Source organism: Sinocyclocheilus rhinocerous, unplaced genomic scaffold, assembly GCF_001515625.1.
Source record: "Sinocyclocheilus rhinocerous isolate Xijiao unplaced genomic scaffold, SAMN03320098_v1.1 scaffold1157, whole genome shotgun sequence".
NCBI lineage: Eukaryota > Metazoa > Chordata > Actinopteri > Cypriniformes > Cyprinidae > Sinocyclocheilus > Sinocyclocheilus rhinocerous.
Genome location: NW_015631716.1, coordinates 772,055 through 786,533, shown reverse-complemented (window position 1 = coordinate 786,533; position 14,479 = coordinate 772,055). Strand labels below are relative to the sequence as shown.

At 40.6% G+C, this 14,479-nt stretch overlaps 1 protein-coding gene across 1 annotated transcript in view; it reads left to right on the top strand.

The window, feature by feature from the left end:
• Window positions 1-14,292, top strand: part of LOC107741856 (cysteine-rich protein 2-like) — a 24,180-nt gene extending 9,888 nt beyond the window's left edge. The window contains exons 2-8 of the mRNA XM_016554663.1: window positions 3,722-3,816; window positions 6,556-6,613; window positions 7,081-7,215; window positions 8,818-8,886; window positions 9,007-9,101; window positions 12,647-12,704; window positions 12,954-14,292. Of these exons, the coding sequence (XP_016410149.1) occupies window positions 3,722-3,816; window positions 6,556-6,613; window positions 7,081-7,215; window positions 8,818-8,886; window positions 9,007-9,101; window positions 12,647-12,704; window positions 12,954-13,021 (578 nt within the window). The 3' untranslated portion in view covers window positions 13,022-14,292. The remainder of the gene's footprint in view (window positions 1-3,721; window positions 3,817-6,555; window positions 6,614-7,080; window positions 7,216-8,817; window positions 8,887-9,006; window positions 9,102-12,646; window positions 12,705-12,953) is intronic.
• Window positions 14,293-14,479: the final 187 nt, after the last annotated feature.

Sequence of the window (14,479 nt, the reverse complement as noted above, 5' to 3'; positions counted from 1 at the left end):
TGCTATGATTTCTGACAGGCAGTTCACTCTCCTGTGATGTGACCCTCACACACACACACACACACACACACGACGCGTTACTCTGCGCTGCGCAAAACTCCGCATTTGAACAGTCAATAGCAAATACTTAAACTAATAACAAAACAGTAGCTGATTCAGAAGCGCCAGATTGTCATAGCAAAGTCCGAATTACCTCCTCTCCTAGGTTCACGAAACGGTCGTCCATAAAATGCATTGCTGTTCTGTTGTAAGTGATCCAAATAAAGTGCTTTTGCTTTCGCACTGAAACACACAGCGTCTCCCTGACATGGCTGCTTCAACACTAACTGCGGTTACTGAAACCACGCCTTCTTTCTTTGCGTGCACATTTGGGTGGCATTATGCTAATATTTCCACATAGTGAGGTAGATATGTGGGGCGTGTTAGAACGAGCCGTTTTAGGGGGGCGTGGCAGAGTCTTAACTTTGATAAAGAATATCTCTGGTTTTGAGACTTTAGTGTTTGCAACTTCAGGGATCTTATCTATGCACAATCAGCTTGTAACACTCCAAAGAGAAAGGAAAACTTGAAATCGCATCATATGACCCCTTTAAGGCTTCTGTCTATTCCTTAGTAAAAGTTTGTCTCAGCAGCTTTGTGAATAGGTTTTAAGAGAAAACTCTTAGCTAAAAACTTTTACTGCTATTTAGGGGAACTCTTAGTGGTGTAAGATAAAATGTTTTGTTAATACGGGCCCAGGCTTGTAATTTTGACTGCGGGCAAAGCTGCTTGTAAATATACCACCCAAGACACCGATTTCCTTTGGCCGTAGTAAAATAATGTGTTAGAGCGTAACTGGAGGTCGTCCAAGGGTCTATTCAGCTTGATGAGCGATTAGCGATTCCCTCCGCCCACGCAAAACTACACCAATAACTGAAACAGCTGCCCAGCAACCACTTGTACAACAACAGAAGCCCTTTAAATGGCAACTCTGTTCATCTGCACTTCGTCAACCACCACGTAGACACGCTTACCGTTGTATAGTACTCACTGGCATTGCCATCTTCCCTGTGGAGACACTCTCTCTTTATACCCAGTTGGGCTATTGACCTTGAAATCTCACTTATCTTGGATTAGCCTCCTGCTGGAATACCAGTGATTTATACTGTCTGGATCTCTCCGTCTCTCCAGTGTGAGCTTCGAATTCATTTGGATATGAGGCCTGTGTTAGTAATAGGGTTACATTTATAGTATGTAACTACTTCAATTTTTTTTTTAAAGAAACCCCTAGTCGTACTTTGTATAAAGTCTTTATCTGGGTATTATCAGTGTTCTTCGGACATTATTGATTCCTCAAATCATGTTTCTGGGTAAGGAGAGTTGTGATACCACTTTTCTAGGCAATCAAATTAAGGGTGTTTATCTGATGTTAAATAAGGCATGGAAAAAAATAGCTCTGATTCAAGGAGGGACCTAAAACTTATAGAGACCAGAACCTGAGGGTGGACTCTTTTGACTTGAGCCAGTAAGCAACCATTTAGAACATAGTAACCACTTAGCAATGCGTTAAACTACACCACCCTGCAATTCCCTGGCAACCACTAACAGCACCCTTGCAGTGTGGTGGCAAGTATTGCACAGGCAAGTATCACTCATTTTCTTCAGAAAACGTAGAGATTAAGGCCCCGTCCACACGGAGACGCGTTTAGCTGTATACGCATACAGGTTTATGTCTTCTTCTCCGTTTTTAGTGTATCTCTGTGGCAGAATTACAGCGCCACATGCTGGTCTGGCATGTATACTACATCGTTTTGTGTCGGTTTCGTAGTTTCGTGTGGACGCAGATATTTCTTGAGACAAGGAGAAAAAAAAGATCGGATAGGGAAAGCTCTGGCTTCGTGTGGACGTAGCCTAAGTTATACCTTTTTCAACATTTGTCCCAGAGATTATCATACTTTTTAAAGATTCGTACCCACACATTTTTAATTGTTGCTACACCTCCGTGTGTGAGTATACTTGTGTATCTCAGTGTAATAGGAGTTTTTGCTGCACTTTAGCTGTATAAAATCTCCTTCTCTGATGGTGAAACTGATCTCTCTTGTACTGACCTAGACCCCCCGAGAGACGGACTAAGAGGGCTGCAAAACTGACAGAACAAAAACAATACTTCTCCAGGCGGGAAAGCTAGGAAGTAGGGGAGACCAGGAGGAAACGGATTGTTCTCTTTAGCTGATTGTGCCCTGTTTTGATAAGCGAAGGTGTTTCCTCCATAGTGAGAGAGCTGTCCCAGCAGCCCTGCCTTATGCATTGTCTTGAGAGCGAGGTATATAAATGGAAAGAGTAATATTAGGTCTGGGGAAGTCTCCCAGGACCCTCCTGAAGAAACGGGACTGGAGGGGAAATGGAGAAATGGGTCTCCGTACTATATGTCGTCACTTAGCTGTCCGGTTCTAATTAGCCCCCGCCACTGCATTTCCTTGTGTTTCATGTCAACACATCTCAGCTATGGAATGAACCGCTGTGACCACTCACAACGAGACCAGTGCTTTTCATTGTTTTTATGCAATATGATTGCACATTGATTATCAAAACGAAAATGCCTAGACCAGCACACATCCTCAAAACATGAAGCTAGCCTAGATCTGAAAATTATGCAAATCCACCATTAATAATGCTGTGTGGAGACTCTCACTTACTGTTGCCTTCACAACAATGAGCAGCTCTTTGCTTTAACCTCCTGAGGAAATGCACTACATACTTCAGTTCTTTTAGGATCTTGGATTCTCAGACAGAAAGTTTCTATGGCACATTCGTAACTTATCAGGGGCTGCAGCCATCAAGATATGAGTGGAAGGGAAAATCACAGCATAAAAGTAACATCTAAATTCGTATACACTATAGTTAAAAAAAGCTCCTACCCACATTTTGTGGATAAAATATTCTGGGGTGTGGTTATGGGCAGGTCCACTGGGCAGCAACACATTATTATCACAATATGACATTGACTGTGTCTAAAACTGCATACTCAAAAAAAAAAAAAAAAAGTAAGTTCTACTGTGTATAGTATGAATGTATATAGTATGAACGTAATCCAGACATCTGTCATATGTTGTCATTGTTGTGACCTATCAGCAACAGTTTCCTTGCTTCATTGCCATTCACAAATACTCTCCTGTGCCCTCATGAGGTAGTAAATTGACCATTGGATGCCAACTCCAGAATCTCATTGGAAGTAGAACAGAAGGTCATACTTTTCTGCCTGCTGTTTTATGAATACTGTGAATTAGGAAATATACTCTTTTCACATACTGATTTTGCCTATTATACAGTAGTATGCATGTTCAGATGCAGCCATAGTCTATCATAAAGACCAAAGCAAATCATGCTAAATACTGTATCCCATTTGAATATAAAACCTATATGAGGTTGCACACAAATTATGACATCACATATGAATTTCATTTATATTTAAAAAAATTTTTTTGCTAATGCAAGTATCGTTGTTATTGTTACTCAGAGTTAGAGATTTCAACAAGCACCTAATTATTAAACCTCAAATTGTGAGGTGAAATATCCAATAGCAATGCCTTAATATCCTAGTGACCACCCATCAATGCCCTACTAGTCATATCGACTTGGCAACCACTGACAATACCTTAGTAACGGCGCAGCAAGTTTTTCATGTGCAGACGTACATAGTTTTTTTATGAAAAATTCTCTCTCTCTCTCTTTCATCTCCCAGCTGAGAAAGTGTCATCACTGGGGAAGGACTGGCACAAGTTCTGTCTGAAGTGTGAGCGCTGCAGTAAGACCCTCACAGCGGGTGGCCATGCTGAGGTGAGTAGGTCAGAGATCACACACTACTTACCTCTCTGCAGTCTAGCTGGGGAAACTCAAACTCCGACTGCTGAGTATTGACTTTGACACTGTGCATTTCCATCAGAGGATCAGTGGTCTATTTGAAGAGTCCAGAACCAGGACTGAAGCCTGTCATGTGGCATTATGTGTGTTGGAGGGCAGTGTTGGGAGCTAGCATGACATAAACACAATTTAAGTGGTAAATATGATACAATCTTGAAAATACAAACGCCAACTGAACATATCAAAGCCTACAGCATGTTACAACAAGTATTTCCCATCCATATCTCTTTTGGAAAGCTGTGTGTAATCGTGTCTCATGATGCTCGTCTTCAGTGATTTGTTGAACGCTTGCTGGCCAGCTTTGTACATCCCGAGTGTTCCTGACTGCAAGGCAAGCCAAATGAAATTCTCTATGACCTTTCCAGCATCCTATTACATCACACAGTGACGACTGTGTCTAGATCAGAATGGCAGTAGAGGGCAAAGGACAAAGGGCAGTGATGTTTTAGAGCCAGGGGAATCATTATCACTGTCATTATCATTATCTTGAGTCCGTATTCCGAGTGTTCCTGACTGCAAGGCAAGCCAAATGAAATTCTCTATGACCTTTCCAGCATCCTATTACATCACACAGTGACGACTGTGTCTAGATCAGAATGGCAGTAGAGGGCAAAGGACAAAGGGCAGTGATGTTTTAGAGCCAGGGGAATCATTATCACTGTCATTATCATTATCATTATCTTGAGTCCGTATTCCACATGGGTAAGAATAGGAAACACCTGAGTGTTGCATTTACTCCAGGAAGAGAGTCACAAATAGAAGGAGTTCTCTCTGTAATCTGTGCGTAAGTATATTAACATCTTCACTGCTCACATCAGCCTAAATCTGGATGTAGGTCAGGTTGCTATGGGGAGATTTCTGTTGGGTGTTACGCAGTACAGGAGCGAGGATGGGGTAAAGTGAAGACGGGTGAAGCAAGTTTTTCTTCAAGACCATTGACTGAACAAGAACTCGCCCTGTGGATAAGATGATAATCCCTTCGTGTCCTCCGTGGATTCTGGCAGGGTAAAGCGAGAGGGTTTACGGGAATAGCCATGTTAAATAGAGGCAGAATGGAGAGAGTTTGGATTCAGTTACCAGAACGTGAGAGGCTCTGGGAAAAGTGTGGGCTTGTGTGCTGCTCTATATGACCGGTAAGAGATGACCAGTGAGAACTGTAATGGGAGCTGATGGACTAAGCTTTGTATCTGGCATAGACATCACACCCACAGACTTTTCACTGTCTGTCTGATGCATATTGCACACAATATGCCAAGAGATTTCTAAAAAAAAAAAACAAGATCTGATTTTGATTGGCAATTTCCCAAAGTCAATGGGTGTGCAACTGACAGCGATTTCCCACAAAAAAGTATGCAGAAGTGAGTGTGCTGAAGTGACATGAATCCCGAGACCATTGACCACCACTTGCCAATCCAGAGTGACTCTATGTGGTCATTACCAATGAGAGTGCAGATAGTAAAGCTTGTGTGATCTGCTGCCTAATACAGTTGGATACTGCAGTCAAGTAAGAATGCTTGCCAGCAAACTAATTAACAATATAGTGATCTGACGACCTCCAGTGATTAAAACGCTGTCAGAGTAATGGCACCTTCAGGGACTAAAGGTTTCTATTTCTATTGGGTAACTGTACTGTCAATACTTGCTTTAGTTAGCAGTTCCACAGAAGAACTAGTCATTGGATTTGGTACGTTTGTGAGGTTCATGGCATTTAATCTTTGAGAAACTTCATAGCAAAGCAAGTAGATTTCCTTGACCACACATTTCAGATTCCCCCGTATGATCTTGACTATAAAAAACTGTAAAGTTGACCAGACTTTGACAACGTCTTGATATATGAGACTACATTTACATGTATGCATTTGGCAGATGCTTTTATACAAAGCAACTTACATTACACTCAAGGTACACATTTACATTTTATCAGCTCTTGCTTTCCCTAAGAATCGAACCCATGACTTTGATGTTGCTATCACCATGCTCCACTGTTTGAGCAACAGGAAAGCTTCCCTCCCTAAAATGTCCTCCCTAGTGGTCTAGTTGGGCTAACACTTTAGGATCCTGATTAAATTACACCAGAACAACTAAACCTCTGTAAGTCGACTACTGTAGCTTTTCTGCCTTTTTTAGAAGTACTGACATCTTACAATATCATCAAGTTTTCCGGTCATTGGAATTGAGGCGGGAAGGTATCTGCTAGTCTTTGGTTGGAATGTGGGGCTCATTACAATTTTTTTTTACCCTTGCATACTTTTGTACTGGCATGAGGCCACAGTTCTCAGCCCCTTCCGTTCCTTTATCCTGTCCTGCGCAGCTGTAACAGTCACACAGCTGCCGTCTGACGGTTCCCATGGCAACCTTTTCCCGCCATGGCCCTGACCAAAGGGCTCTGGGAGCAACTGCCATTGAAAGATGTTCCGTCTTCCACGTCCTTTTCCATCAACATATACTGTGCCCTTGTAACTTGCTGTGAGTGTTATCAGGGAAGGGATGCCAAGATAAGCACCGTCTGTGGCATTTAGACATTTAGGATGGTCTACAAGCAGAAGATTAAATTGCAAACTAAGACCAGCAAATGCACACTCATTCACTTGTGGTGGAATAAATAATGGAATATAAGCCTGGAATGACCATGTTTTCTGTTTTACATCCTCACAGCATGATGGGAAACCATATTGCCACAAGCCATGCTACGCTGCCCTCTTTGGGCCAAAAGGTGAGATGAGATGAAACACTTTTCAGATTGAGCATTTCAGCATTTCAGATTGAAGTCATGTGACATGGAACTCTTCTAATCTCTGCCCATTTACCATATATACAACATACTGGGTTATGGAATGATTGATATGACTTAAGAGATTTTGCACTCTTGTACATATAGCAAGAGTGAATAGTTAAGTCATTGTTGTCATGAAATTAAATAGTGCCCTCTGCTGGACATTAGGAACATTCTTGTTTTGAGGAAGAAATCGCTGTATGTACATGGTTAAAATGTATTGGTATCTGCAGAGATTAACATGAAATTTGATAGATAAATGTGGTAAAAGTATTGCTAGTTCATGATACCGAATGCATTAACTAATTTTATTGAAGGAACAAATGTAATTAGTCATATCAAACATTTCTTAATACGAATGTTGTATGATGGAGAGATATTTTCATGAAACCTTGTTTATTATGTAGGTGTGAACATTGGGGGTGCAGGCTCATATGTGTATGAGGCTCCTGCCAACTCCTCCCCACCTGCATCCAACGTGGACTCTGCACCAAAACCTCAGGAGAAACAGGTCCCAGCATTTTCAAGGCCGCCATCCAAAGGTACAAACAGCAGCAGAAATCAACAGCAACTGACTTATTCTGATCTGAACAGGCTGAATGTGTATTACTGTCAACAACAACTATCACTGAATCGTTGTTTGTCAGCCTAAGGCCACAACATAAAGGTTGTAGTTTGTGTGCATCTTCCTTTAGCTACAAATCATTGTGTTCTAAATGTTTTGCAATAAGACGTATGACATCGAAACGTATACATCTTTCACATCAGCTGGAAACTTTTGTACTGGCATGAGGCCACAGTTCTCAGCCCCTTCCGTTCCTTTATCCTGTCCTGCGCAGCTGTAACAGTCACACAGCTGCCGTCTGACGGTTCCCATGGCAACCTTTTCCCGCCATGGCCCTGACCAAAGGGCTCTGGGAGCAACTGCCATTGAAAGATGTTCCGTCTTCCACGTCCTTTTCCATCAACATATACTGTGCCCTTGTAACTTGCTGTGAGTGTTATCAGGGAAGGGATGCCAAGATAAGCACCGTCTGTGGCATTTAGACATTTAGGATGGTCTACAAGCAGAAGATTAAATTGCAAACTAAGACCAGCAAATGCACACTCATTCACTTGTGGTGGAATAAATAATGGAATATAAGCCTGGAATGACCATGTTTTCTGTTTTACATCCTCACAGCATGATGGGAAACCATATTGCCACAAGCCATGCTACGCTGCCCTCTTTGGGCCAAAAGGTGAGATGAGATAAAACACTTAGCATTTCTAGTTGAAATCATGTGATAACAACAGTGACATGGAACTGTTGTAATCTCTGTCCATTTACTGTATATACAATATATTGGGTTATGAAATGATTGATTTGACTTAGAGATTTTGCACTTTTGTACATATAGTGCATCGCAAGAGTAAATTGTTATATATAAGCCATTGTTGTCAAACAATTAAAGAGTGCCCTCTGCTGGGCATTAGGACATTCTTGTTTTGAGAAAGAAATCAATGGCAACACTTCACAATAAGGTGTTGTTCATTTATATACTATTGTTAATTTTTAAATGTACATTGTACATTAATGCTACAGCTTAACATGTTAAAATATATTAGTATCGGCAGAGATTAACATTAAATTAGATTAATAAATGTGTTAAAAGTGTTGCTAGTTTATGATACCGAACTAATTTTAATGAATGAACAAATGTAATTGGTCATATCAAACATTTCTTATTGTGAATGTTGTATGATAGTGGGATATTTTCATGAAACCTTGTTTCATTTGTAGGTGTGAACATTGGGGGTGCAGGCTCATATGTGTATGAGGCTCCTGCCAACTCCTCCCCACCTGCATCCAACGTGGACTCTGCACCAAAACCTCAGGAGAAACAGGTCCCAGCATTTTCAAGGCCGCCATCCAAAGGTACAAACAGCAGCAGAAATCAACAGCAACTGACTTACTCTGATCTGAACAGGCTGAATGTGTATTACTGTCAACAACAGCTATCACTGAATCGTTGTTTGTCAGCCTAAGGCCACAACATAAAGGTTGTAGTTTGTGTGCATCTTCCTTTAGCTACAAATCATTGTGTTCTAAATGTTTTGCAATAAGACGTATGACATCGAAACGTATACATCTTTCACATCAGCTGGAAGCATCACGACCTTCTCTGGGGAAGCCAACTTGTGTCCCAGATGCAACAAGAAGGTCTATTTTGGTATGCTTCTCTCTGTCCTAACATTTCATACCGTGGCTTGGATTTTAATGATTGGAAATCCATAACAGGAAATGTTATAGTGCTAGCATAATGACATGTCCTGTTGCTTACTTATGGCAGCTGAGAAGGTGACGTCACTGGGGAAGGACTGGCATCGTCCATGCCTGCGTTGTGAGAGATGTAGTAAGACCCTGGCAGCTGGCAGCCACGCAGAGGTGAGAGGAAAATGAAGTTGCTAATAGTAGGAGCACATCCAAAGATGGCTACCATGATTCTTTCATTAATTCTGTCCATGTAAAAGAATTACTTCAAGACCATTGATCGAACAAGAACTCACCCTGTGGATAAGATGATAATCCCTTAGTGTGCTCCTTGGATTCTGGCAGGGTAAAGCGAGAGGGTTTACGGGAATAGCCATGTTAAATAGAGGCAGAATGGAGAGAGTTTGGATTCAGTTACCAGAACGTGAGAGGCTCTGGGAAAAGTGTGGGCTTGTGTGCTGCTCTATATGACCGGTAAGAGATGACCAGTGAGAACTGTAATGGGAGCTGATGGACTAAGCTTTGTATCTGGCATAGACATCACACCCACAGACTTTTCACTGTCTGTCTGATGCATATTGCACACAATATGCCAAGAGATTTCTAAAAAAAAAAAACAAGATCTGATTTTGATTGGCAATTTCCCAAAGTCAATGGGTGTGCAACTGACAGCGATTTCCCACAAAAAAGTATGCAGAAGTGAGTGTGCTGAAGTGACATGAATCCCGAGACCATTGACCACCACTTGCCAATCCAGAGTGACTCTATGTGGTCATTACCAATGAGAGTGCAGATAGTAAAGCTTGTGTGATCTGCTGCCTAATACAGTTGGATACTGCAGTCAAGTAAGAATGCTTGCCAGCAAACTAATTAACAATATAGTGATCTGACGACCTCCAGTGATTAAAACGCTGTCAGAGTAATGGCACCTTCAGGGACTAAAGGTTTCTATTTCTATTGGGTAACTGTACTGTCAATACTTGCTTTAGTTAGCAGTTCCACAGAAGAACTAGTCATTGGATTTGGTACGTTTGTGAGGTTCATGGCATTTAATCTTTGAGAAACTTCATAGCAAAGCAAGTAGATTTCCTTGACCACACATTTCAGATTCCCCCGTATGATCTTGACTATAAAAAACTGTAAAGTTGACCAGACTTTGACAACGTCTTGATATATGAGACTACATTTACATGTATGCATTTGGCAGATGCTTTTATACAAAGCAACTTACATTACACTCAAGGTACACATTTACATTTTATCAGCTCTTGCTTTCCCTAAGAATCGAACCCATGACTTTGATGTTGCTATCACCATGCTCCACTGTTTGAGCAACAGGAAAGCTTCCCTCCCTAAAATGTCCTCCCTAGTGGTCTAGTTGGGCTAACACTTTAGGATCCTGATTAAATTACACCAGAACAACTAAACCTCTGTAAGTCGACTACTGTAGCTTTTCTGCCTTTTTTAGAAGTACTGACATCTTACAATATCATCAAGTTTTCCGGTCATTGGAATTGAGGCGGGAAGGTATCTGCTAGTCTTTGGTTGGAATGTGGGGCTCATTACAATTTTTTTTTACCCTTGCATACTTTTGTACTGGCATGAGGCCACAGTTCTCAGCCCCTTCCGTTCCTTTATCCTGTCCTGCGCAGCTGTAACAGTCACACAGCTGCCGTCTGACGGTTCCCATGGCAACCTTTTCCCGCCATGGCCCTGACCAAAGGGCTCTGGGAGCAACTGCCATTGAAAGATGTTCCGTCTTCCACGTCCTTTTCCATCAACATATACTGTGCCCTTGTAACTTGCTGTGAGTGTTATCAGGGAAGGGATGCCAAGATAAGCACCATCTGTGGCATTTAGACATTTAGGATGGTCTACAAGCAGAAGATTAAATTGCAAACTAAGACCAGCAAATGCACACTCATTCACTTGTGGTGGAATAAATAATGGAATATAAGCCTGGAATGACCATGTTTTCTGTTTTACATCCTCACAGCATGATGGGAAACCATATTGCCACAAGCCATGCTACGCTGCCCTCTTTGGGCCAAAAGGTGAGATGAGATAAAACACTTAGCATTTCTAGTTGAAATCATGTGATAACAACAGTGACATGGAACTGTTGTAATCTCTGTCCATTTACTGTATATACAATATATTGGGTTATGAAATGATTGATTTGACTTAGAGATTTTGCACTTTTGTACATATAGTGCATCGCAAGAGTAAATTGTTATATATAAGCCATTGTTGTCATACAATTAAAGAGTGCCCTCTGCTGGGCATTAGGACATTCTTGTTTTGAGAAAGAAATCAATGGCAACACTTCACAATAAGGTGTTGTTCATTTATATACTATTGTTAATTTTTAAATGTACATTGTACATTAATGCTACAGCTTAACATGTTAAAATATATTAGTATCGGCAGAGATTAACATTAAATTAGATTAATAAATGTGTTAAAAGTGTTGCTAGTTTATGATACCGAACTAATTTTAATGAATGAGCAAATGTAATTAGTCATATCAAACATTTCTTATTGTGAATGTTGTATGATAGTGGGATATTTTCATGAAACCTTGTTTCATTTGTAGGTGTGAACATTGGGGGTGCAGGCTCATATGTGTATGAGGCTCCTGCCAACTCCTCCCCACCTGCATCCAACGTGGACTCTGCACCAAAACCTCAGGAGAAACAGGTCCCAGCATTTTCAAGGCCGCCATCCAAAGGTACAAACAGCAGCAGAAATCAACAGCAACTGACTTACTCTGATCTGAACAGGCTGAATGTGTATTACTGTCAACAACAGCTATCACTGAATCGTTGTTTGTCAGCCTAAGGCCACAACATAAAGGTTGTAGTTTGTGTGCATCTTCATTTAGCTACAAATCATTGTGTTCTAAATGTTTTGCAATAAGACGTATGACATCGAAACGTATACATCTTTCACTTCAGCTGGAAGCATCACGACCTTCTCTGGGGAAGCCAACTTGTGTCCCAGATGCAACAAGAAGGTCTATTTTGGTATGCTTCTCTCCATCCTAACATTTCATACCGTGGCTTGGATTTTAATGATTGGAAATCCATAACAGGAAATGTTATAGTGCTAGCATAATGACATGTCCTGTTGCTTACTTATGGCAGCTGAGAAGGTGACGTCACTGGGGAAGGACTGGCATCGTCCATGCCTGCGTTGTGAGAGATGTAGTAAGATCCTGGCAGCAGGCAGCCACGCAGAGGTGAGAGGAAGATGAAGTTGCTAATAGTAGAAGTGCAATTTTCATTAATTCTGTCCATGTAAAAGAATTTAATCAAGAATCATTTTTACATTAGAAATCTTGAAATCCTGCAGGGCATCTGTGGGTCATTGAAAAGTATTAATAGGTAACAAATCAATTTGCTGGAAATTAAGTCTTAAATTAAGTCTTAAATTACAATTCACAGTTTTTTTTTACATTTCCTTTGGGAATATGGCTGTACAATTAATCAAAATAAATTGAAACCTCAATATGACTTGTGATAATTAAATTGCACAAAAAGAATATTACCACTGTAGAAGCCAAAAAATAACATTTTTAGTTGATGTGCAGGTCTTAAAAAAAGAAAAGAAAAGCTATTGACAAAAATATTGTAGGAATATATAGTTGGAAGTGCTGATAACATTTATATCAGTTGAATGCATGAATTTGCCCTAAAATGTGTTTTTATGTGTTGTAGCACAATGGTCAGCCCTACTGCCATAAACCATGTTATGCTGTCCTCTTTGGCCCAAAAGGTACTGTGAGAGTTTCCATCTCAAGGGGGAGCCATTGCTTAATTTTCTGAAAATAGTCTGACATTGTTTCAAACTAGTAGTTCTTTATTTGCAGTGAAGATAAAGAACTTTTCAAGCAATTATACATCTTTTATATATTCTTCTGCTTTCTTTATAACATAATTATAATAATGAATGCTGAAAACCTGATATGTCCAAGTTAAATAATTTTTTAATTAGTTATTAACCCAGTCTCTCTTGGATTTCTAGGTGTAAACACTGGCGGTGTTGGCAGCTACATCTATGACAAGGAGCCCAACACGGAGGCTCAGCCTTGATTTTTCAGTCCTTGGGAAGCATAACTTCACTATAATAACAGCCACTACCAGTACCTCACACACTTTCACATATGCCCCACTCTTTGCCTTATCACGGATAACCTGTGCCAGCTTGGATCTTTCTGCAGAAAGTGACGGCACATACTACAACCATGCCTTGAGCTCCAACTGCACCACTGACAGTCCCTTGGGCTCTTCTTATTGGTCCACTTGATGGTCCTCTAACCCTGTCTCCAACAGGAAAATTTGAACTGGTTAATATAATAATTTCTGATTTGCCCTATGATTAAATTAAAGGTAATTTATTTAATTGTATACAGTGTCTTTGTTTGTATAATCATTAAAACGCTGTATTGTGGCTCCTAAAAAGGAAAAAACCAAGATCCCTACTTCCACAGTACTGCATGTACAGTAGGATGTTTGTGTAATGTGTATTCTTGTAGCAGATAAAACAACAGAAGTTCACTGAGGGAGCTTTGTTTTATGACGAGGAGCCGGGCTGTTTGAAATGCCTGCTGACAGAGAGATGAATCGCGCCTTAGAGGCTCCATGCAGGTGCGTTCGGGAGCACATCATCATAAATCTGAAAAATATTCCCAAACCCAGATTTACTTTTTGGCCATATGGTAACATTCCTATGTTTCAACATTTTAAGAGAAGGTCTGCAGGATGTATGCAGACAGTAAAGTAAAATGGCCAAGCACTTATTTTTAAGGGGAGGACAGATCCTGCTCCCAGAAGGCCACTGTCCTGCAGAGTTTAGCTCCAGCTCTAATTAGGTACACCTGAACCAGCTAATCAAGGTCTTCCAGATTACTAGAAACTCCCAGGCTGGTGTGTTGGGACAGGATGGAGCTAAAATCTGCAGGCCAGAGCAGGTCTGGATACCCCTTTATTAATGGGATAGCTAGTTGAAGTCCACAGGGACAGATGGGAACAGGGGTGTATGTGATTGGTGCTTGGTGACCAAGTAGCTGCAGCTAATATTTCTGATGCCAATCTAGTATAGTTACATAATGCATGGAAACGGATTAAGGAAAAGATATGAATAAGCTTTTGTGATATGAATATTTTAAACAAACCCCAGTTTCTCAAAGTGTTGAAACTGAAGTATTATGTTTCGCATTAGTTTGTTGTAAATGTGTCTACATTCTTTTTGAATGTGCATTTGTACTCTGACTGTAATTATTATATATAATTTTTTGTTTTTGCTGTATCAGGCCTTTGTTATTTTGAGAACTTTCTTTTGCAGTCTGTACATCCAGTCCTGCTGCTTTTGTATGTATAATCCCATATTAAAGTTTACGTAAAGCCTTTCCCTGGTCTTGGATTTATTTTTTTTTTTACTTAAGTCCAGCTGAATGCGACTGCTGTAATAAAACATGCTTCTAGTAATTTTCCAGGACATTATCCGTAATCCATTATCCATTATCCATTGTAACCCTTTAACCCGAAACA